General features: G+C 41.9%; 2 protein-coding genes across 2 annotated transcripts in view; one reads left to right on the top strand and one right to left on the bottom strand.

The window, feature by feature from the left end:
• Positions 1-366: 366 nt before the first annotated feature.
• CAPZA3 (capping actin protein of muscle Z-line subunit alpha 3) lies at positions 367-1191 on the bottom strand. The gene has a single exon (XM_035127868.1). The coding sequence runs from the start codon at positions 1189-1191 to the stop codon at positions 367-369; it is 825 nt and encodes a 274-aa protein (XP_034983759.1).
• A 9397-nt stretch (positions 1192-10588) lies between these two features.
• LOC118091191 (1-phosphatidylinositol 4,5-bisphosphate phosphodiesterase zeta-1-like) overlaps positions 10589-23780 on the top strand; it is a 155144-nt gene continuing 141952 nt past the window's right edge. The window contains exons 1-2 of the mRNA XM_060279445.1: positions 10589-10756; positions 11650-11881. Of these exons, the coding sequence (XP_060135428.1) occupies positions 10589-10756; positions 11650-11881 (400 nt within the window). The remainder of the gene's footprint in view (positions 10757-11649; positions 11882-23780) is intronic.

Below are 23780 nucleotides of genomic sequence, written 5' to 3'. Positions count from 1 at the left end.
AAAGAGAAATAATATTCTGAGATGTACATATGCACTATAGTGCTTCTCTCTGTTTTGCCGTCCCGCTCTTCATCTTCCTTTTCATATTAAAGGACAAAACCTTATTTTGCAACGGATGCTGGTACGGTATTTTGCCCAGCACATGAGGAATGAAATGAAATAACTCCTGGCGAGACACTACTGACCTGCGTACTATTCATTCTGCTGAAGGACTCTGCGTTCCCATGAACTATCCGGCAATAAATCAAGGGAATCAATGTGAATGTACTCAGCGATTGTTGTTTTATTTGGCCAATATTTCATTCACACAAGACACTTCGGCAAGCATAATGGGACATCGCTTCAGGATGCCTCCACCTCTCTCCTCTAACTAGTCAGCAGTTTATCCCAGTTGATGACAGTTCGAGTGACTGGGAGCGGTCTGCGCAGTGCTCTCCATATTTTATCTGACAACTTCTGGAGCCTTTCCACCAAATCAGTTTGGAATTTGCTCTCTTCGGCTTCAACTAATTTCACAAACTCTATAGCAAACTGGACGCGGCCAGTTATGTATATGGACTCTCTAACATCTTTGCTTGCTGTCCAGTGGAGGTTAGCTTTCTTGAAATAGTGTGCCTGCAGATCAATTTTCCCTGTGACCTGTGCTGTTGGCGGCGCAAAAGCGATAGTCCACTCAGATTTCCAAACGGCATTGCAGATATCGTCGTGCCGATGGCCTTCAACGCAGACAACGAAGAAGGGGTTGCTTCCAATCATTTTTTTGTAGACACGGCAGTCTCCTGAAAGGAAGTGTCTCCTCATGTATGACTCCAAAGTGATATTGAGTGTTTCTCTCCATAGCTCTGCACGATCTTTCCTGACGCTGTGATAAAGCAAAACTTTATCAACTCTTTTGGTCAGGTGATCAAACCTGAAGGAAAGTTTGATCTGTGGATCAAAGAAGCGGTTTCCTCCAAGATCGTTGTAGCGAGTCACGAGAGCATTCTCCCCTTTTACACGCACAGCTGTGAAGTTTTTCCTGGTGTGATTGGCACACACCTGAGCAGCTTCGTACCTCATGAGATGATCATCATGAGCCAAAATGCGGAGGTCTTCAAAAACATTCCTGTATTCGCCTGGGGGAGCCTGTTGAAGCAAGCTGCAGATGACATTTGCTTTCTCCTCCTCAGATAATTCACATTCATCAGACATCACGGTTTGTCTTTGGAGTGATAAAGCTACCTATGGAATTGAAATGAGAGGAGAGGGAGGGGACAATAAGCATCAGCTCTTTTAAATGTGTAAAGGAAAATATTGTTTGCTCTTTTAAAAAAAATCAGCACTAAAATGTTGGCTTAATATCATTGGCAAAATAGCACCAAACATTTGTGCTCCTGAGCTTTTTCTTATCCTTATCTTCAAAGCTTTATCTAAACACAAACTAGAACCATTTGAGGGCTTTGGTTCAATACAGAATTTTCAGCCTAAAATAGTCGCTGTGAAAATCAGAGCAATTTGTTCTGAACACAACAAATATGATAATGAAAAGATCTAGACTGGAATCTACTGCTAGAGCATTAAAAAGTAATGAAATAACTAATAGATACACATACCTAGATATACTATCTTGATAACTCATCCAAAATGCAGGTTCAATATACAATGTTTGCAGATAACCCCAAGACTAGTATGTAGTAAGCGCCATTAGTGGAAATTGTTTCCAAGCAATTGTACATAGGATTGCAGTCCTAATTCTGGAGATATTTACAAGCACATTGGTGGATAATTGTTTCCTTCCAGAATAAAGAGCCGTTGATGGAGCAATGCTATTAATAAAACATACAAACCATGGAATATATTAAACAGGCATTGCTTTCTACTCACATTGGAGAGTATTTGGCTGCAAGATTGAATAGGATTTTTGAAGCAAAATAAAAAATTCCTTCAGTAGCACCTTAAAGACCAACTAAGTTTATATTTTGGTATGAGCTTTCGTGTGCATGCACACTTCTTCAGATACACTAGAAACAGAAGTGTCAGACCCTATATAAGGGTCTGACACTTATATAGGGTCTGACACTTCTGTTTCTAGTGTATCTGAAGAAGTGTGCATGCACACGAAAGCTCATACCAAAATATAAACTTAGTTGGTCTTTAAGGTGCTACTGAAGGAATTTTTTATTTTGCTTCGACTCAGACCAACACGGCTACCTACCTGTAACTAGGATTTTTGAATTTGCCACCCTGTTCCTAAGGATATCTTACTCAAGTAAGGTGAGGCAGTTCCATTCTACTATGTCTTATGTCAGTTGCAATCACATCCCAACAGTCTACTTACTACAAGTTACTGGGCACAAATCTGCATTATTGTGCTGTCTTAAGTGAGCCATTTCATTCTACTCCATCTCATCTTTGGCCTGTCATATATGTATGGTCTTATCAGCAGTTATACTCTGGGGACTTGCCCACACCAGAGATTATATGCTTTCCCTTTGTAAATTTAGGTTTACTGCATATGGGTATAATCCAATAATTGGGGGGGATTAGGTTCCAAGCTGCTCCACTCATGGTTGCAGATTATTTGTTTTAGGTGTTTTGGGGTGGGTGGATCAATGATCACTTTCTGCTAATCCCTTTTATATGCCCTCTTTTCTTTTCAGCCTGTGCTCATAACTGTTTCCAGTGTGCTCCTGGAAACAGCTTTATGCACATATATTTGTTTTGATCCCTCACATTTGAACAAAACTAGAAAACTACACAAGCAAACCACATAACAATTTTTTTCCCCACCAGATACTGCACAGCTATCTGAAAAGTGCATGCTGAGAATTGACAATGGCTTTCATTTATTTTACAGCTGAGCTCAGGGAGAGCACAGATAAATAGATTTTTTTATTATCTCATATTTGCGCAAAACCAGAAAATAGCAAAAGTGAGTGGTGGAAATTTACAGTTGTATGACTGGGTGCTTTTGTACACTTCCTGAGAGGGTTGTTCCCTCTCCCAAAGTGTGTGTGCAGTTATTTGTGTGCATGCCCCATCAGGGACGAACACAAAAGGAATCACCTACTGGTATGAACAGGAAAGACCAAAGTTGCTCCTTATATGCAAATTCGAATGCATGTGATTTTGGACTACTCCTGTCTAGTTCAAATGGAAGCGAAGTGGATCAACAGCTAAATAAAGCTCTCCTGTGGACAAGTCCTGAATCTTCCCAGTTCTGTGTTGTGTTAGAGTTCAGGAAAGAGATGCATGCAACCACAATGTATTGATACCATCCTATTCGATAGCAGTAGTGTTGCTGCTATGCCATTGATATTATGGGCTATTGCACTAGATCCTTAAAACATTTTAGGCTGTTCTACTGTAAAATGTTGCTTATGGAGTTTTCATTGTTGTACAGTGAAACATAATTTTACAGATCATTCAACTTGACAGTGGAATCGTAACTACAATGGCTGAATGTAGATCTCCTGACCATCTGAATTCAGAGTGGACACTGTAGGTCGCAATGCTATGTGCAACTTAACATGGAATTCAGTGGAACTTCTTTTCCTGAGTAAACATATATAACTGGAACCTGTGGCCTTCAGACATTGTTGGACTCTAACTCCATTAGTCCAAGCCAGGCAATTGAAAGGGATGATGAGAGTTGCAGTCCAGTAGCATCTGAAAGGTCCCAGGTTTCACACCCCTGGAGCATAGGATTGGGCTGGAAATTGGTCAATGTTTGTTACCTCTTACAAAAGCACCAGATTTTTCACTCCATAGGACGCACCTGACCATAGGACGCACCTAGTTTTTTAGAGTAGGAAAACAAGGAAAAAATATTTTGCTTTCTTGAATTGTCCTAGGCATAGCAGCCAACTGCCTTTGCCCCCCCCATTAAATATTTGAGGAAGCTTCTTTTGCAAAGGGGGAAAGCTCCATTTTTGAGGATCAGCTCAAAGTTGTTGAGCTTACCTTGCAAAGGGAAAATAATCCTGTTTTATGGGGTTCAACTCACAGTTCTGCAGCTTCTCTTGGAAAGGAAAGGGACCCATTTCTACAGTTTCCAGACAGATAATCTAATCAGCCAGTCACATGTCGCTGGAGAAACAAGCAGCCTCTCTCTGCAGACAACAATTGAGGCTGGGCTAGGGGCCTGGGTGGGGCCAGGAAGGGAGCTAGCTCCCTTATCTCCTTCACCGATCTCTTGCAATCAGCTGCTGAGTGGGTCCTTTCAACACTCTCCCTCTTGTTAGCCTTTAGCTCTTTCTTTTTAAAAAAAGAAAGCACAAACTGCCTTTGGCCCCTGGGCAATTCAGCTCCAGGGACCACACATTCACTCCATAAGACGCACAGACATTTCCTCTTACTTTTCAGGAGGAAAAAAGTCTGTATTATGGAGCGAAAAATACGGTACTCCCATTTATATAGAAATTGGATTAACAATGTTCAGAGGCATCTGCCCCAGGCTGTTCCTGTAATGGTACTCTGCAGCACTCAAGTTCAAAAGAAGTTTGCTCAGCAAACAACTATCAAGCAAGCATTCCCTGGTGTGTTTTAAATTTACCTACATGCTCAGGATCATTTAACAGAGATTATACCTTAATTGTTAAGATGCCCAGAGTATGTACAGTGGTACCTCTACTTACGAATAACTCTACTTACTAATGTTTCTACTTACGAATAGAGCTCCGTCCGCCATCTTGGATGCGGTTTAGATAGGATTTTTTCTACTTACGAATTCTTAGATAGGGTTGCTTCTACTTACGATTTTTTTCTCCCAATGCATTCCTATGGGATTCGACTTACAATTTTTTTCGACTTACAAATGTGCGTTCGGAACGCATTAAAATCGTAAGTAGAGGTACCACTGTACTTTTATTGTGAAGGAAATCTAAACCATGTACACCACCTTGAGCCCTTTGAAGGAAAAGGTGGTATATAAATGTAATAAAGAAGAAGAATAAATAATGAACAGCAAACCTGGGTGCTAACTTATGACAGGTATGTAACTAAAATGAGGTTATTGAAAAACAACGGGGAGGTATCAGCATCCCACATTTTTCAGATGCAGGGAAAATACATACAGTGTACCTCGGTGTACAAACACAATTGGTTCCAGTAGTCTGTACTTAACCTGAAGCGTACTTAACCTGAAGCGAACTTTCCCATTGAAAGTAATGGAAAGTGGATTAATCCGTTCCAGACGGGTCCGCGGAGTACTTAAACTGAAAATACTCAAACCGAGGCGTACTTAAACTGTAAAGTGGTACCCCTGCTTAAGAACTTAATTCGTTCTGGAGGTCCATTCTTAACCTGAAAATGTTCTTAACCTGAGGTACCACTTTAGCTAATGGGGCCTCCTGCTGCCGCTGCACCGCCGCTGCATGATTTCTGTTCTTATCCTGAAGCAAAGTTCTTAACCCGAGGTACTACTTCCAGGTTAGCGGAGTCTGTAACCTGAAGCGTTTGTAACCCGAAGCATTTGTAACCCGAGGTACCAATGTATTTAGGGGGAAATATCCTAAGGAGGCAACTCCCTAAAACATCAACAACGAAACAAACAAAAAGGAACGACTATATTCAGTCACCACAGAAGGCTGACTCTTGGTTGAAAAAGAGAAATGGAAACTGCAGCAGGGAGGGAAGGAAATGGAATACCCCAAAAGAAGTCATGGCTGGCCGGAATACTGAACAGGAGCACTGCACTTTGCAACTTTACATTACATGCCTCCCTTGGTTCTGCTTAATCCAACATTTGTCAAAAGAATCCAAGCAGTCAGCAGGTGGGAAAAAAACCAGCCCTGGAAACTGACCAGTGGTTGACTTTTGGACCATAGTCTTATTTTCCGCCTGCCCCCATATCGAAAGATCGGGAGTAGTATTAGTACCATACTGAGAATTGTAGTCTGGGAGAAGGTGCAGTTCACAAATATTACGTTTTTGTCCTGGTCTGGGTCTTCCATGCAACCGTCACCTGATCCTGCCTCTAAAGTCAAAATCTGGCCACCTTTATTGTGATGTCAGTAGCATAGAGGTCACAGGGGGGAAGCAGCTAGCTTACGTGGTCTACAGCCCTGCATTTTGTACCACTTTAACAGCCATGGAGAATCCTTGGGAAATGTAGTTTGTTAAGGGTCCCTGGAATTCTGTGTCTCTGAGGCACGAGGGCAACCAAGTTTGCACAGCAAAGTAGATGGAGTATTTTTTCTTAGCACCGAGTTTAAATCCTGTTCCTCCATGGACACCTTAGTGTCTTGAGCAAACCACTTCTTTATAGTTTGATCTGAAAAATGCTTGGGCTGTTGTGAGGACAAATGCAATAAGGGTAGCAAAGCAATTGGTGTATTCGAATAATAATAATAAATAATAATAATAATAATAATAATAATAATAATAATGGTTATTATCAAGAGCTTTTAATCCTGGCTAAAACTATTTAATTTGCGTCTGGTGAATACAGTGTTCTTACAGTTCATCTGGCAGGATTAGCAGTTCATGTGACTTGCTGCCTATTTCACAGGTATCAAAGTGCTTTTGCAAAATCCTGCTTTTGCAAACTATGTTAGAAGGGTGGCCAAAATTGTAAAGGAATTGGGGCATCTCTCTATCTTCCAAATTGAATACCCTGCATTTCCATGGTAAATCATACTCAATCATGTTGTTGTTTAGTCGTTTAGTCGTGTCCGATTCTTCGTGACCCCATGGACCAGAGCATGCCAGGCACTCCTGTCTTCCACTGCCTCCCGCAGTTTGGTCAGACTCATGTTGGTAGCTTCGAGAACACTGTCCAACCATCTCATCCTCCGTCATCCCCTTCTTCTTGTGCCCTCAATCTTTCCCAACATACTCAATCATACTAGTTTATAAATGTCACAACAAATTAAACCACAAAGCAAATAGCTGCATTTAGAAAAAAAAGCCAGAAAAACATTATCAGCAGACAGCATACCAAAAAAGAAAGAAAGAAAGAAAGAAAGAGGATATTGCCATAGAATTTGTCACAGAGGACAATCTAACAAACCTGGGACTTTCAGCGGGGGGGGGGGGGGGATAAGACTATTGGTGATACATGGTCCAGATTTATGAAATTATGCCCTACTTGGAGAAGGGTCTGAGAGAAGACACATTGACAGATTGTAGGCATAAGTATTTGAGAGCCAGTATGGTTTATGTAAGTGTTTTATGTTGGAAACCTGGGTTCAAATCCTCCAATCAGCCACAACGTTCGCTAGGTGATCCTGCACAAGAGGCCACTTCTCAGCCTAACCTGCATTGCAGGTTTCTTGTGACGATAAAAGTGGAATCTTTTCAAAACATAATAAAAATATGTAGATCATATCTAGGTTAGTTCACATCACATCCTCTGCTTTGAGACTGCAAGCTGGTCTCCAGTGCCCAAGCCTGTGGGCATCTCTAGGTTGTATGCAGGAATTGGTTATTATTAATATTTCCATACCTTTTTTGCTGCCTCCTCCCTCAAAAAACAAAACAACACACACACACACACAAAGATATGGCAGTAAAAGGCTACTGAAAGGATAGAGAAGGGAAACGGGTACTGGAGACAAAATATCAAAATACAACAAAGATGCAAAAAACAAAGCATCTGAAGGAAAGGCACTCTGCACGTGCTCAGACACTCCCCCCCCCCATGCAGTGTATTGTAAGCTTCAGCTTGGCAAAGCGCGAATTGTATACCAAAAAACTGTATACATCGTGTTTGTTTGTTTGTTTGTTTGTTTGCTGGCTTGCTTTTCAGCCCTCACACAGACGCTGCTCCTTGAGGAGGAGACTGACACTTTTGTTTGCGTGTGCGCTGCAGCGGGGGGGACCGGAAAGAGCCAAACGCGAGAGAAAGAAAACGCAAGCCGAGGAATTTCGTTGGCAACGGCGTGCGCTGTTATGACGTCGGGAGCTGAGTGTGACGCGGTCCATTGTGTGACGTCAGGGAGCTCCCCCGCTCCGCGCCCGTGGGGAGGCACCGCGCCCGCCCCCGCGCCTCCATCGCCTCGCGGACACCGGCGAGGGCGGTCGCGCCTCCGGGCAAGGAGCCTGGAAGACCTGCGGGCGGGCGGGTAGGCGGGCTATGCCGCGCTGGGAGCTGCTGAGACCATCGCAGTAAGGAACAGGCGCGAAGAGTAGGCGGAGGAGGCAGGACCAACATCAGCAGCACCATGGAGAATAAATATCCTTCCTTGGGGGGCGAGGGAACGGAGCCACTTCGCCCACCCCGTCGTGGAATGAGGGGGCGAGAAGCCCCCATGGAGGGATGAAGGAAGGGGGTCTCCTTGGGGTCCTCAGCAGACGTCCCCCCCCCCCAGCATAGGAGCCAACTCCTAGGGTCTGAGGTCCCTTTGACCCACCCACCCCCTTAAAATCTCTGACAGGGCATTATTCAAATAGTGTACAGTGGTACCTCAGTTTATGAACACAATTGGTTCCGGAAGTCTGTTCATAAACTGAAGCGTTCATAAACTGAAGCGAACTTTCCCATGGAAAGTAATGGGAAGTGAATTAATCCGTTCCAGACGGTCCGCGGAGTAAGCATTCATAAACTGAAGCAAACTTTCCCATTGAAAGTAATGGAAAGTGGATTAATCCGTTCCAGACGGGTCCGCGGAGTACTTAAACTGAAGCGTTCATAAACTGAAGCATGGGTGTAATTGGTTCTGGAAGTCTGTTCATAAACTGAAGCGTTCATAAACTGAAGCAAACTTTCCCATTGAAAGTAATAGAAAATGAATTAATCTGTTCCAGATAGGTCCGCAGCGTTCATAAACCGAAAATTCATAAACCGAGGTGTTCATAAACCGAGGTTCCACTGTACATCTGCTGAATGCAGGCTAGGGTTTACCCCCCCCCCCCAATATTTTACTCAAGTTGGCACCCTGCTGCCCAGACATAAACAGAATAAATTCAGTAAGCCGGCAACTTTACGCATATTCAACTTGGGTGCGTTCAGCTTTAGGCAGGGAAAAAAAATTAAAAAGAGGGTGGGCGTCCAGGAAGAAAAATGGCAACGCTACCTGCCATTGCACCCAGCATGTCTTTGACGAGACGCGATTTTGGCTTTGCAGGCTTACTGTGTAGATTGTCACGAGCTTTGCACCCTGCTTCCCAGCTAACCTCTCTTGCAACGACTGGGAAACATGTCAATAACTCCGTGGATTTTTTTTCTTTAAAAAAGAACAACAAGCATAAATGAACAATTCTTGGAAGAACACAAGTAGGAGTAGCTGTCCATACACCCCTGGCATGAGACTTGAGGCAAGCACCCCCAAACTCGGCCCTCCAGATGTTTTGGGAGTACAACTCCCATCATTCCTAGCTAACAGGACCATGGTCAGGGATGATGGGAATTGTAGTCCCAAAACATCTGGAGCGCCGAGTTTGGGGATGCCTGCTTGAGGGATGCTGCTTCCTCAGTAAAGCCCACTCCCTGCTTCCTTCAAACAGATAATGTGTTCCTCCCCCAGAACTTAACCTGTCACAAACTACCTCCTCCCACGCCATTTGGGCCACACATGGCATTTAATAAGCTGCCTGGTCAGCAGAATGATAATATAGTACCGTATATTAATGTTGAAGATGAAGACAGGTACCCAAAGAAGGATGTTTCCACAAGCATCAGTAGAAACCTAGGAGCTGTTCTCTTTACCCTGCCTTTTGATGCCTCAGATGTAAATTTTTAGGACCCACCTTTTTCTGTGATTGTAAAATGTAAATTGTTTCGAACTGTTTTTTTAACTTTGCATTTGAATTAAGCCACCTTGAATCCTAGACTGGGAATAAGGTGGGATAATAATAATAATAATAATAATAATAATAATAATAATAATAATAATAAACAAACAACAACAAACCACCCTACGACTTTAGGGTGAAGGGCAGGTAAATAATAATAATAATAATAATAATAATAATAATAATAATAATAATAATAATTTGCCCTCATTCATACTTTATTATCTGTTTCCCAATCTCTTTATAAATTTCCAATCACATGCAGGTAGGTGACTCACAAAAATCTTGCCCCCACATTTTTTTAAAAACAAAGCGAGAACCAAAGCTGAGAGTTCCTGATCCACGGTTACATTACTAAGATGCCCAGATGCAAACCCATCTCCCTGTACACAATAAGCGCTTGAGCCCAGTTCCCTTTCGGGGGACAATGCCAGCCACAAAGCGAAGTGACTCTCCAAAATGACTTCCCCTCCTTGGCCAGCTTTCCCTTATTACCAGCTTTCTATTGTACATTTCTCTTCTTTCATACACTGAAGTCTCATCTACTTGTACAGAAATGTGTTGTTTCCAGTCTACGGAAAGGTTCCCTGCTTCAATGCACATGCCACTATGTTTATAGAAGGGGATAATTTGTCACCTCTCCCACAAGAGGAAAGATTTCCTCTTGCAGTGATCCTTTGCCTGGGAATGCTGTTATTCCACAGACATCTTTAGAACCTGATCCGCAATAAAGTTTAAATGGATCTAATTAATTCTACCCCCAGCTCCTGCTTCACAAGTGGGAAATGGACTAGGCCATTTGCAAAAAGAAAAAAAAGCCTATCGTGGCCCCTTGCTGACATCAGCCACTTTTTTGAACAGGGAAAAAGAGAGAATGGCAAAATTAGCTGGAAAATTCCTTAATTTGCTTTTCTCTACATGGTTCATGGACCTCATCTTTGATGAGTTTAGAGATGGCAAGATCAATCTAGATAAGACCTTGAAACTGCTAAATAAGTTTGACGTCAGTTACGACTACGTTCATGTGAAAAAGGTGTTTAAGGTGAGAAAATAACATTTGTATTAAAATATATATAGTAGTATATATATTCAGTGGACCATAGCTGTCAAAGTAAACTTACCACATGCCAACAGGACTTCCAGACTAAAGTTCTTTAAGAGTAGAAAATTTATTGCTTCTAGGCAAGTTGCGTTATTACTGTGTAATTAAGTACTTATCTTTTCACCCATGAGCAAGCGCCCTTGGTTTTTCTTTCTTTCTTGGGTAGTGTTTCCTTTTCAGAAACCAACTACTGATCATTTGGGATGGGTTGGTAACACCTGTCTCACCTGTTGAACGTCATATAAAGTGGAGGTTTGATTCTTCTGTACACTTGCCTTCCAGTGCCCTTAATGGTCTTAGAAACAGAGATGTTTGGAAGCTTAAAAAACACACACTCAATGCTGTTTCTCTTCCGATTATGGCTGTTCTTATATTCCAATGGAGTCCTGGCTGTGACAGGAGGAGAGAGACTTGGTCAGATGATGAGCCCTACAACTTGAGTTTGAAGTGGATGAATTGGCTGGGCTCCTTTCCCCGTTAATTTTTCTTATTAAGCCAGTAATTGGCATATAGGATGGGAGATGAAGGGGTCAAACTGAAGACTTATGCATCTAGATCTGCTTTTCAGCTATGTAAGAGTAACTGAATTGGGTCCCAGATTTTAATTTAAGGTGCAGCATGTAACCTAACAATCCCAGTTGCCTTTTCACTTCACCCCCTACTGTTTTCTCACAAGTTTAGACTTGACCTCATGAAGGCTGACAAGCTGACTCTAACGAATGTTTCTTAGAAAAGCTTCGAACTATGTCAAAGTGCTCATCGTTCTGGTGTGATACTGCCACATAGTGCTTTATTTATACTTATTGCCAATTCTTCTTCTTCTTTTTACCTAGAAAAATGACAAACAGAAGTCTGGACATATTACCATGGAAGATTTTAGGGCAATTTATCGAACGCTTCTGCACAGACCGGAACTTCACGAACTCTTCAGCAGCTACTCGCCAAACAAAAAAGTTCTATCAGTATCAAATCTGTGTGACTTTCTTAGAAAGGAACAGTTTGAACTTGGTGTTAATGAAGAAAGAGCTGTGTCACTCATTAATAAGTTTGAACCCATTGACGAAGGTACACTAAAGTTTTAACGTTACCGTTTAATTAATTTGGAACCATAGCTTTTAGTGTGTTGATAATGATATCGAACATGTGAGTAATAATGAGTATGTAGATACAGTAGTGGCAATGTAGCCTTTATTTTTCCAAGCGAAAATGTTGTTTTTACATAGAAAGCTCATCTGTTTTCTAAATTTATTGTCTGCCCTGGACATTCAGCCAGCTCCAATGATAGCAAGGAGGTTAAATGCATTCCATTTAGTGCCTGAGATTGTGAGTGCTGCACCGTTATGAGCACATCTAATGAAGACCAGTGCTGATTCCTATTTCTGCGGCCACTACCTTTTGGTGGAGAAAGGGGGAGCAATGGTGGAAGAGGCTTGCCCTCCACGTCCCATGATAAGTGCTACCCATGCTTATTGCGTCATTCAGGATTCCATGAGAACGGAGCTTCCCAGGCCCTTAGCCAGCCTAAAAGTTTTGGTGGGGACATCAGAAAAGTAGAGGGTGGGCAGTTTATCTGGTCTGCAGGCCTTTTTACAATCAAACTAAAAACTCTTCTTATTTAACCCTGATTTTCGCAGCTGTGCTGCAACTTACATTTTAAAAAAAATTCCTAAGCAAACAACAATTGTTGCTTTTCTTGCCACCAGTTCGGAAAAAAAGGTAAAAAAAATAAATGATTCAAGAACAACCCACTACTATTAGGAATAAGCTACAATGGGAATGTTCTTATAGTTTATAACAAAAGTTTTCTTGTCTTCGAAGCTGCAAATGTAGAACAGGTTCATCCAAAACCAATGCAAGATCGGCTTTATGTTCACTGTAACATTAACAATTGCTGCGGACCTAAAACTGATGTTAATGAGATGTATTGCAGTTCTGCTTGGAATTATTGGTGCTGCTTCAACCAAAAGGCCAACTCTGGGAAATGCAGGCCCATGATTTTTGAGCTCATCTGCAAACTGTGCTAATGATGGTCATTCTTTAATAAGGAATTTTGCCAACTCAGGTTCCAATTTTAAGTTTTCTAGCTTTTTATGGTTGCCCAAGTGATGTTTAAATATTTTACAAAGTGGGTTCAAATTGTCCTCATTTCCAGGCTGGGACAAATGCTTGTAAGCTATACCTATAATTAACCAGTGTGCTGTAGCTGTTATAGAGTGTTGGGCTAGGACCCAAGAGACCATGGTTCAAATCCTTACATTGCCATGAAGCTCACTGTGTGTGACCTTCGACCGGTTCTTGCCTCTCAGCAAAACCTACCTCACAGAGTTGTTGTGGGGATGAAATGAGGCAGGTGAGAACCATGCTTACCACCTTGAGCTCCTTGGAGAAAAGCTGAGATATAAATGCAATAGCTAGCTAGCCTCTCTCCTTGAATTTTGTTTTCCAATTCATGAGTGCTATGGCAAAGGTGCCACCATGTTGCCTGTAACAGGAGTTGCTGTTTCAGATTTATTTCCAGCAAAGCAACTTACAAATGCTTGCTTTGAGGTCCCAATGAGAATCGGTAGAGGTAAAAGGTAAAGGACCCCTGGACGTTTAAGTCCAGTCAAAGGCGACTATGGGGTGTGGCACTCATCTCGCTTTCAGGCCGAGGGAGCTGGCGTTTGTCCACAGACAGCTTTCTGGGTCATGTGGCCAGCATGACCAAACCACTTCTGGCGCAACAGCACACTGTGACGGAAACCAGAGCGCACGGAAATGCCGTTTACCTTCCCTCCACAGTGGTACCTATTTATCTACTTGCACTGATGTGCTTTCAAACTGCTAGGTTAGCAGGAGCTGGGACAGAACAACAGGAGCTCACTCCGTTGTGTAGATTCGAACCGCCGACCTTCTGATCGGCAAGCCCAAGAGGCTCAGTGGTTTAGACCAGGGGATTTGCATTTCCCCCAGTCAAGGGAAAGCATAACTTAATTTCACCACAACTCTCAGCAGAGCACATACACCAGCCAACTGCAAACCAACCAGGAGCACCATTTGCTTAGCATGCAACCCCTTTAATCCTGCTGCTTCCATTAATTGACTCCTTTCTTAGCCTATCAAGCAGAGACACCTGAATCCCACCTCCCTGCTTCAGCCTTTGCTCTTGATTGGATATCCTAGCCAGAAAGCAGAGAGAGAACAGCAACTCCTGTTCAGAGGCAATGTGGTCGTACCTTTAACCCCAGCATTTGTTAGATCGGAAAATTCCGCCTACCTTCTGAGTTTGCGGTTGGCAAATTTAGATACCGAAGCACAAATTGACCTGCCAAGCTTCTTCTTCTCCTTTTAAAACTCTCCCTCCTGGCCTCATCACATGATTTTTCGTGGTAAGCAGATTTCACTGCAACAGCACCCCAAAATAATAGCATCCATACCTTTAGGAAGAAGAGCAGAAGTTTTCCTGTTGGTTTTCTAAAATTTCTGTATATATATATATAAAGTAAATCAATAAATTAGGAGGGCTGAGAAATTTTAGGGAAATCCAGCTCCCCCCCACCACTGGCTAACAGGCATGGAGTCTTCTGCTGTGGTGATATTTCTCTAAGTGTGGCAATTAAGTGTAAAGGCTTCCAAAACTGCACCTACTGTGTTTTCTTATGCATGTTTGTATAAACACAGATTGTGTTAATTCATCAGATTACAGTGGTAATTTATCACATTCTTCATTGTTGCTTTCTGGAAGAAAGAAAAGCATAATCTAAAAAACAAGGAAAAATGTACATTTATATATCAACTTGTACAATAGCTGAAGCATTCTCCTATTTTCATAGACTATGTGAATAATTGTTTCCATTGCTTTTGCTTTATTATTGTTTGTAGTTCTTTTTGCATTATTCTTATATACCACTTGGGATATTCTTAAAATAGAGAAGTTGTTTATAATTTGAATAAACCAGGACTAATTTGTATGCATCATGTGAGTAAATGTTCCGTTCAGATACTAAGTGAGACCATGCATGTGTTGTTTCAATTAATGATAAATGATGAAGGATATCCTTGTTTGGGCTGTTCTTTCCACATTAGCCTGCTGTCTGATATTTTTACCTTTTAGAATCTGTTTAGAAGGTAACAAATGCAACTTGATAAAACATTGGAAACAAAAGCACAAAACAGCTAAATGTTGGTTGATGGGATTTAGCTAAATAGTCTACTAATCTTGTATGAAATGCATTTGATGTCTTGCCTTGTATAATGAGTGCATTAAACAATTTCTCTGTTACAATTCTCATCTTTTAAAATATTAGTTTATAGTGTTCTAGTTACAGCATAACTTTATCGTGTGATTTTAAAAAAGCAACACTGCCCACAAATAAACACATTTTTAACACTCCGAATTTCTTACCTCTTCATTGTTGAAGACCTCATTAATTGGGATGGCATTTGTGCATTTACAGCACTTTGAGGAATAGTGGGCGAGTTTGTTTTTTGCAAAACAGCACAAACAGATATTGCACTGAATATTGCTTACCTGAGTTGCTAAACTGGTAACAGTTATATTAGAGGAGATTTCTTTTGTTCTTCAACTCATTTTAAAGACAGGAAATGCATTTTTCTAGGTTTCTCCTTTTTTTTAAAAAAAAATCAACACCACTAACATTCTATAAATCTTATGTGATGTAACATATCACAGCCCCACAGTCATCCGGTAATGTTCCCACTTGAAACTATTCAGTACTACTAGCAACATGACCATGGAGGGATGGTTTGAAGCCCACTATAAGGCTGCAATCCTCTGCACACATTCCAACTAGTCAATATCCTTCTTAAACTGTGGTGCCCAGAACTGTACGCATCAGTGTAGGTGGGGGTCTTATTTAATGGAACTTTCTCCTGGATGAGTGTACATAGGTTTGCTGCCTAAGAGATTCGTTCTCTGCAGCAGGTGTGGAGAAATTAGAATAATAGAATCATAGAATCGTAGAGTTGGAAGAGACCACAAGGGCCATCCAGTCCAACCCCCTGCCAAGCAGGAAACACCATCAAAGCATTCTTGACATACGCCTGTCAAGCCTCTGCTTAAAGACCTCCAAAGAAGGAGACTCCACCACACTCCTTGGTAGCAAATTCCACTGCCGAACAGCTCTTACCGTCAGGAAGTTCTTCCTAATGTTTAGGTGGAATCTTCTTTCTTGTAGTTTGAATCCATTGCTCCGTGTCCGCTTCTCTGGAGCAGCAGAAAACAACCTTTCTCCCTCCTCTATATGACATCCTTTTATAGATTTGAACATGGCTATCATATCACCCCTTAACCTTCTCTTCTCCAGGCTAAACATACCCAGCTCCCTAAGCCGTTCCTCATAAGGCATCGTTTCCAGGCCTTTGACCATTTTGGTTGCCCTCTTCTGGACACGTTCCAGCTTGTCAGTACCCTTGAACTGTGGTGCCCAGAACTGGACACAGTATTCCAGGTGAGGTCTGAACAGAGCAGAATACAGTGGTACTATTACTTCCCTTGATCTAGATGCTATACTCCTATTGATGCAGCCCAGAATTGCATTGGCTTTTTTAGCTGCTGCATCACACTGCTGACTCATGTCAAGTTTGTGGTCTACCAAGACTCCTAGCTCCTTTTCACATGTACTGCTCTCAAGCCAGGTGTCACCCATCCTGTATTTGTCCCTTTCATTTTTAGATAACTTGTCTCCCTCCAAATCTTGCTGGGCTGCAGCTCCCATCATTCTTGGCCATTAGCTGTGCTGGTGGGGGGGGGTTGATGGGAGCTGAATTCCAACAACATCTGGAGGGCCAGAGGTTTCTTTCCCCTACTCTATAGAGGTGAAACTCGGAAAATTAGAATATCGTCGAAAAGTGCATTTATTTCAGTAACGCAACTTAAAAGGTGAAACCAATGTATGAGATAGATGCATGACATGCAAAGCAAGATATGTCAAGCCTTTATTTGTTGTAATTGTAATTATTTGTCATTAGGCGGGTCAATTATAAATGGAATGGAATTAATGAAATGTAATAGTGATGTTTATTTTTGTTTATTTTTGTATTATTGTAACTATTTGTTTTATTACAGTGGAATTTCCAAAAGAAAGCATTTGTAAAAATTAAAATAAAAATAAAAAACAATAAGTTGCATTACTGAAATAAATGCACTTTTTGACGATATTCTAATTTTCTGAGTTTCACCTGTAATGATATCTAATTGGCTTGCAGTATTCCTACGCACATTGACTTAGGAGGAAGCCCCACTGAACACACTAGGAGTTAATTCAGACTACACATACCTAGGACTGGACTGCAGGGCAGCTAATTTGCATGGGATTGCAGCCCCCAGGCCTTAAAACCTTATTTTGATGTTTGCTTGAAACGTTTTAAGTAGAAAAGATCATTTCAGAACTACATAGTATTCCAGGTGCCAAATTCCCTATTCATATGATATTAGTACAATGCACAGAACTTGAAAATCATCTTTTTTGGTTTTCTGGGGTAGTTTTTGTTTTGTTTTTTGCGTGAATGCTTCTCCAGGTTCAGAGATTAGAATCATGATTACCTTGGGGATTAGGAAGTACAGTAGCTGCTTTCTGCCTTGTGCTGAGAAGACACTTATTTTTCCTTCTGTCTCAAAAGCAGTTTTGATAACAGCAGCACACCAAAGGCTACAGTGAGAAAGAGCCCTTTGGAATAGATAGGTTGCTGACCTCCGATGTTCAAAAACTCTAATGAGTTTAACTTGAACTGTCTCTTCCCCACCCTTTAATAGGATGACTTGAGGAATCTAAATTGTTATTGTTCGGTACGCTTTGGTACGCTGCAGTCGTGCTTTCAAGCTTTGTCAGCGTGAAAGGTGATAAAATATCAAAGTGCTCCAAAATGTATTTTTATTCATTTCCCCCCATCTAGTTCGGTCAGTGTGCTGACAATGAGACAGCCTTATCTCACCTGGCTGGTGCTCTCTAGGTGTTATGGATTTCAGATCCCATCAGCTTCAGGCCCCATGCTGGCTGCGACTGGTAGGCATCCCAGCCCAAAACATCTGGGTGGCACCCTGCTTTAAGAGGACAGGTCCTCATCCTGGTGAGCTTCCAGTATAACATTCAGCAAAGAGGAAGAAAGGGAAGAAGAGGCAAGGATGCACAAGGAAAAAATATGCAATTGTTTCAATTGCATGTGTTCAGCCTTGGTTATAGGCTTAGTTGCTAGATACAATTGAAATCTCCAGAAAATGATCATTTCAAGCCCAGAGGCCAAGTGTGCCCCCTTCACAGTGCTATCTGGCCCTTGCAATTCTCTTCTCTGCCCCCCCCCAGGCCATACCTCTGACCGGTCCTGCTCTCCACCTTCCTTCAAGTAATTTTGCCTAGTTGATTATTTCTAGAGCTGTGATAATGCCTCTTGCTTGCTTGGATTAAGTGTGTGTGTGTGTGTGTGTGTGTGTGTGTGTACTGTAGTAACCTCTAGTATTTGCATGGGTGGAATATAGCCTACTGTACAAGGTAAGAGTCACATCTATTTGCGTGCTGAGGTTCCAAGACATCCCCCCAATAATTCACACTTCACACAATATTTTAAGTTTAAGGTTTTTGGCATTAATTTGGCCACAACTTTATTTAAATACAACTGAATGTGAGTGGTTGCTTAGGCATTGGTTCTTGCCATCTGTCCCCCGCCTGGGACAGATCTGACTCCCACTAGCCTAGTAGGGGAGCCAGTAGGTAAGCACCCTCTGGGAGAGATCGGGGCAGGGGCCCACACCCTTGACCTCATCCTTCAGATGCTCCCCGAGGCTCATGCCTCTGGCTAGGGGCCCTGGCCCCTAAGGGGGATAAACGGACAAACATGTAGAGCCCCAGGATTCCTTTAAAGGAATACCCCTAAAGGCAGCAGCAACCATGAGGGGCAGGCCCAACCAAAATCTGTACCCCTCCACCATCCAATTTGAACCAAAGCCTAACCGCCAACCTTACAAGTTGTGACTTATTGCAGCGTAGTAGGCAAATACCACCTGGCACCAGCCAATCAGCCAAGTGGCAAAATTCCTACCAGGCCCCTGATCCAAAACAGGCGACCCCATGATAGGCGCAGCAAGGTCAATGTAAGAACGCCTAAAATTAGAGGAGGGCGGGCGGGAGATTCGTTGCGAGCAGCAAAAGTGGAACTGAAAGCTGCTCGCTAAGCATATATAGGGTAAGGCTGTCAATCAATCATTTGCTACATGCAAATTTCCCCAGCAACAGCACACCCACCAATCACACATGTGGCCATCCAAACTGACCCGCCTCTCCAACCCTGGGATGTCTTGTTAACCCTTCTGCAACACGTGTTCTCCTCTATGGGGAGAACCTGCTTTGCTCTGTCGACTTTTGCCACTGGTCACACCCAACAATGTCATGTGGCCCCCAAAAGGTTGCCAATGAAGTAACATGGCATTCAGGCTGAAAAAGATTCCCCATCTCCTGATACAGAAGAGAAGTTTCTCAAGCAGGCACCAGGACAACATCAAGCAGGCTGTAGTCCTTCTGTCACTTGAAGGCAGGAAACACCGCTTCAATGAATCTCTGACTCCACTTTGGAGTGCTGTCCAAGAAAGGACCTTTGTTCTCAGCTGAAATGTTTTTCTGTCCCAGCCCCTAGTTGCTGAAGAACAAAGATTTCATGGAGGATTCTTTCTAAAGGCTTTGATGTTTAGATTACTGTGGTATCTGTGCACATTGCTAGTTTAAGGCACCTCAGGAAATACACGTAGTCAATCCTAAACAAAGCTACAAAATGGCAAGTGCTTTAACTCCCAAAGCTATAAATGTTGATCCGACACTGATCCTTGCTATCCTGTATATAAGAATGGGGCACAACTTAGTTCACTAAGTGTTCCTGCAGTTTCTCACTAGTCCTAGTAGGTGGAACCGTCTGTTCCCTTCTCATTTGGGCACCTCCTAGATCTGGGTGACAGGGGAGGTGTCTCTGCTGTCTGAAAGGTGGCAGGGACTGGCAAAACATTCCCACCTGGAAAGGCAGAGCTGTGTCTGATAGCGCTGGAGTGTGTGGTGTGCCAGGCACTATGAAAGTGTCCGTCAGAGGCTCCAACAGCCTTGGAGAGGCAGGTGGGGGACACAGAGGGAGATAGGGCTTGCAGCTCTTGTTGCAGAGATGGCTGAGATGCGATAGGAGGTTGACAGAATCCCACACCAGATCCTCACTATCGGGCTTTCCCAAACCTCAGAGAGACTCCTGCATCCAATGGGAGCCCTCACATGGACCCTCCATCTCCATTCACCTGATTTGGCAAGCCCACAGCAGTTTCTGAGGGAGCACTTGGACCACACCAAAGGCTCACCCCCTACTGACTGACACACACACACACACACACACACACACACACACACACACACATATATATATATAATAATAATAATCAGACACCTAAGTTTCTAGAGTGTAGCCAGCATTGACATGTGTTTGCAACTCCCTCTCCTGTTATTGGATTTGTACAGACTAGGGTGATGACTTTTTTACAACCTCATTTCCCTGTATCATAATTTGATGAGCTTTCATTAAAGATTAGATAAAATCTTACTTCCAAAGAGATTTGATAAAAAAAACAACCTCACGCACAAAATGATTGAAAAATTTTTATTTATCAGTTTTTCGACCATTTTTTAAGTCACTGTAAGCAGATATAAAATTGAACCCAAGCTTTAGAGTCACATATATACAACATTATATAGGACCATCAAACACACAAGGAAGCCTTTTGTAGCTGCAGTAACAGTATAGACGCCGCTAGAGGACGATGTTTTGCTACCTCTCCTGTAGGTTCTTCTCCCAGCATGTCTGGCAGGGTCTGCTGGCTGAGTTTTGAGGTCCCAAAAAGGGGCTTTTACCTTGTGCAGGTTTAACATTTGTATACCCTATGTTGCTAAGAACACTCCCCATTGTGGAATGTGGTGTTGTGTCCAAATTTGATAAGAAATATATATAGAATTGTTAATACAATTTTATGAAATGGTAGAATGCCATACAAAAAAATAGAAACGGTTTGTGCGTAACCTTTTAAAATATTTCAATGGAATATACCTCATTTTAGTCATTAATAGGCAAAAGTTCATCCATTTGTGCTACAGGAAAAAAAAATTGAGAAATTTTTTGAGTATGGACGTATATGATGACAATGGCTGCTTCTTGAATAGAACCCCCTTGTTTGTCCTTCAAAGAAAAGAAAAGAAAATCCCACAGAATGCTCCCCAAATTCTAGTATACAAGTACCTGCATACTAACTGGATCCTGAGCTGATTGTGACTCCCAGACTCTAGTTAACTGCTTTCTATGTGTCTAATAGTGTTAGAAGCAATTCCCTTTCCTCTGTGTTTGAGTGATATTTATCGTTTAAATAAATCATTGCAATTGGTGTAGTGGGCGGAACCCTGGATAATAGCCTTGAACGCTCATAGCTCCATATGACATGTGCTATTATTATTGCTTACTTTTATAGCACCAAAAAATATACTAAGCTCTTTACAAAAGGGTTGGATAAACAGGTCCCTGCCTAAAGCAGCTTAAATTGACATGAATCATAAAGGAATTTGTGCGGGGGGGGCACAGTGGCAGAAAGGAGGGAGCAGGGATCATAAAAATAATAGCAGATTTAATACAGTGAAAAGCACAGTTTGGGTTACAAAAGTGTAGTTTTATCGTTAAGCTTTGCAATATAGGGAGTCAACAAAGAGGAAAGGAAACACACACACATCAGTGAACTGCCTGATCCTAACCATAGTTACATGGAAGAATGGCTCACTGATTTCAATGGGTTTCTATCCAAGGAAGTATGTTTAATATTGATGTTTTTTTTGGAACCAAGTATTCCTGATTTTTAGTAGAGTGTGATGCAACACTGTCATAATCACCTTCACATACGAGTTATGTGGCAAAAGGATCCAAGCTGAAGCATTTACGATATATTTCAGAAAGTTGCTTATATGTTCGCTATGCATTTGGACACCTCTTAAGCTATCAGTACCAAATTACTGTTCCTGAGGTCAAGGAGGAGGTTTTCATCTGTGCCTTGATACAGTTGGGTGCCATTTTAGTTCCTGAAGGCAGACTTAAGCTTTCAAAACTGCACTAGATTTTAACCAAAGTTTGCATGGTGGTTCTTGAGATGAAGGTGCAGGATTTTGACTACAGTTGGACACAGTTTTGAATCAAGATCGTACACTGAACCTTTCAAAACTGCACAGATTTTAACCACTGATTTCAAAACTGCAATGATTCTTCTGGTTTCTTAGAATTCCCGAACGACGCCTGGCACAAGACTGCTCGTTTCTTTATAAAAGAAAGTGATGGAGGTGCCAAATAGGCTCGGGGGAGTACAGCAAGGGGTGGGGAACCTGCTGGATGCCAACTGCCACCAGCCCCTGCCAGGATGCTCAATGGTCAGGGATGATGGGAGTTGTAGTCTGGCTACATCTAGGCGGCCACAGGTTTCCCACCCCTGAAGTATAGAGTAAAAAGCCGGAGATGTTTGACAAGAGAAGAGTTCTTATGCATCCCAAAGAGAAGAGAGGAAGATAAAATGCCCAGACTGGAATGCGACAAGAAATCACCAAGAAAAGGTAAGATCCCAAAGTATTGAGAGACTTAACGGTAAGTATGAAAATTGGCAGCACATATAAAGAAACTGAGCTGAAATGGGAGTTTAGGAAAAGAGTCACAGGGAGGAGAAGTTTCAGCTGTGAGTATTCTGAAGATTTGTAATGGATAGATAGAAAATAATAGTTTATTAAGAGTGGATAGATAATGATAGCTTATTAAGGGTGTATGCATAACAAATGAATAAATAATATTGCTATTGCACATTAGCAAAGGAGTTCTGTTTCTGCAAAAGTTTCAAGATGAGAAGGAGAAAGACCAGAAAACACAGCATTAATATAATTAAGTTATAAGAATTCCAATTGAAAAGGCTTTTTTTTGTACTGGAAATAGGACAAAAATGGTGTCTTTGGTTTCTAAACAGCAATATGACAAATACATGGTAGCAGTATTAACCTGGTGTAGACTTCAAGGATTGCATTAATACAGCAGTGACTTTCATATGTTCTGTTTTACAACAATCCTCTCCATGTTCAGTGGTTTGCCAAGGAACCACTGCTTCATGTATTAGAAACAGAATTGGCTAATCCTTGTTTGTGGAGGTTTCTGGGGCATATCAATTCATTCTTGGTGCTAAGGTCAGAGCAGTAGAGTCACATCTAGAGATGTGGGATAAATTTGACTCAGCTTGCATTTAAATATGAACTTTCCAAAACAACACACAAACCAAAACATCCTTCAAAATCCACACTTTCTGATTTTTGCAATGCACTTCTCCAGCTGTGTAATGTGTAAAAACAAACAAACACACACACACACACACACACACACACACACACACATTTGGGTAACGTGTGCATGAAAATGCATGTATTAGCAAAATAATATACAAATATGTGTTACATTAGGGGAAATGGCTTTGCAAAAATGTGAACGTTAGGCAAAATTGCAAACGTGTATGTTAGGAGAAATGTGCAGTAAAAAGCTGTTGAATTTTCCTTCTTTGAAAAATAAGATAAAATTGCAAACTGATGTGGAAATGTGGAGAATTGAGCTTAAGACGGATAGAATGAGAAACTGAAAGAAACCAAACTTGACTCTACATATGGTCAATCTGTGTGGAGGCACCCTAGAACAGGAATGAACAGATTTCTGTTGGGGAATCTGCTTTGGTTTTGACTTGAACCTTCCTGAGCAACATGCATAATGGCAACTTGAGGGGTGGAGCTAACTGCTTACTTAATCCTGTGTGCCATTATACTAGGTGGGGGGGGGCTTAACTTCCCATGATGTTAAGTGCACAGTGTACAAATTCATCTGCATTTAGTATTATTTTAACACTTTGGGCTAGGAGGGGGCGATTTTAATTAAGACTGCAGAGTGGAGA

Source organism: Zootoca vivipara, chromosome 10 (genome assembly GCF_963506605.1).
Source record: "Zootoca vivipara chromosome 10, rZooViv1.1, whole genome shotgun sequence".
In the NCBI taxonomy this organism is placed as follows: Eukaryota; Metazoa; Chordata; class Lepidosauria; order Squamata; family Lacertidae; genus Zootoca; species Zootoca vivipara.
This window is presented reverse-complemented; position numbering and strand designations above follow the sequence as displayed.

Coding starts and splice junctions, on each gene's coding strand:
- CAPZA3 (XM_035127868.1), bottom strand. CDS start 1,191: ATGTCTGATGAATGTGAATTATCTGAGGAGGAGAAAGCAAATGTCATC.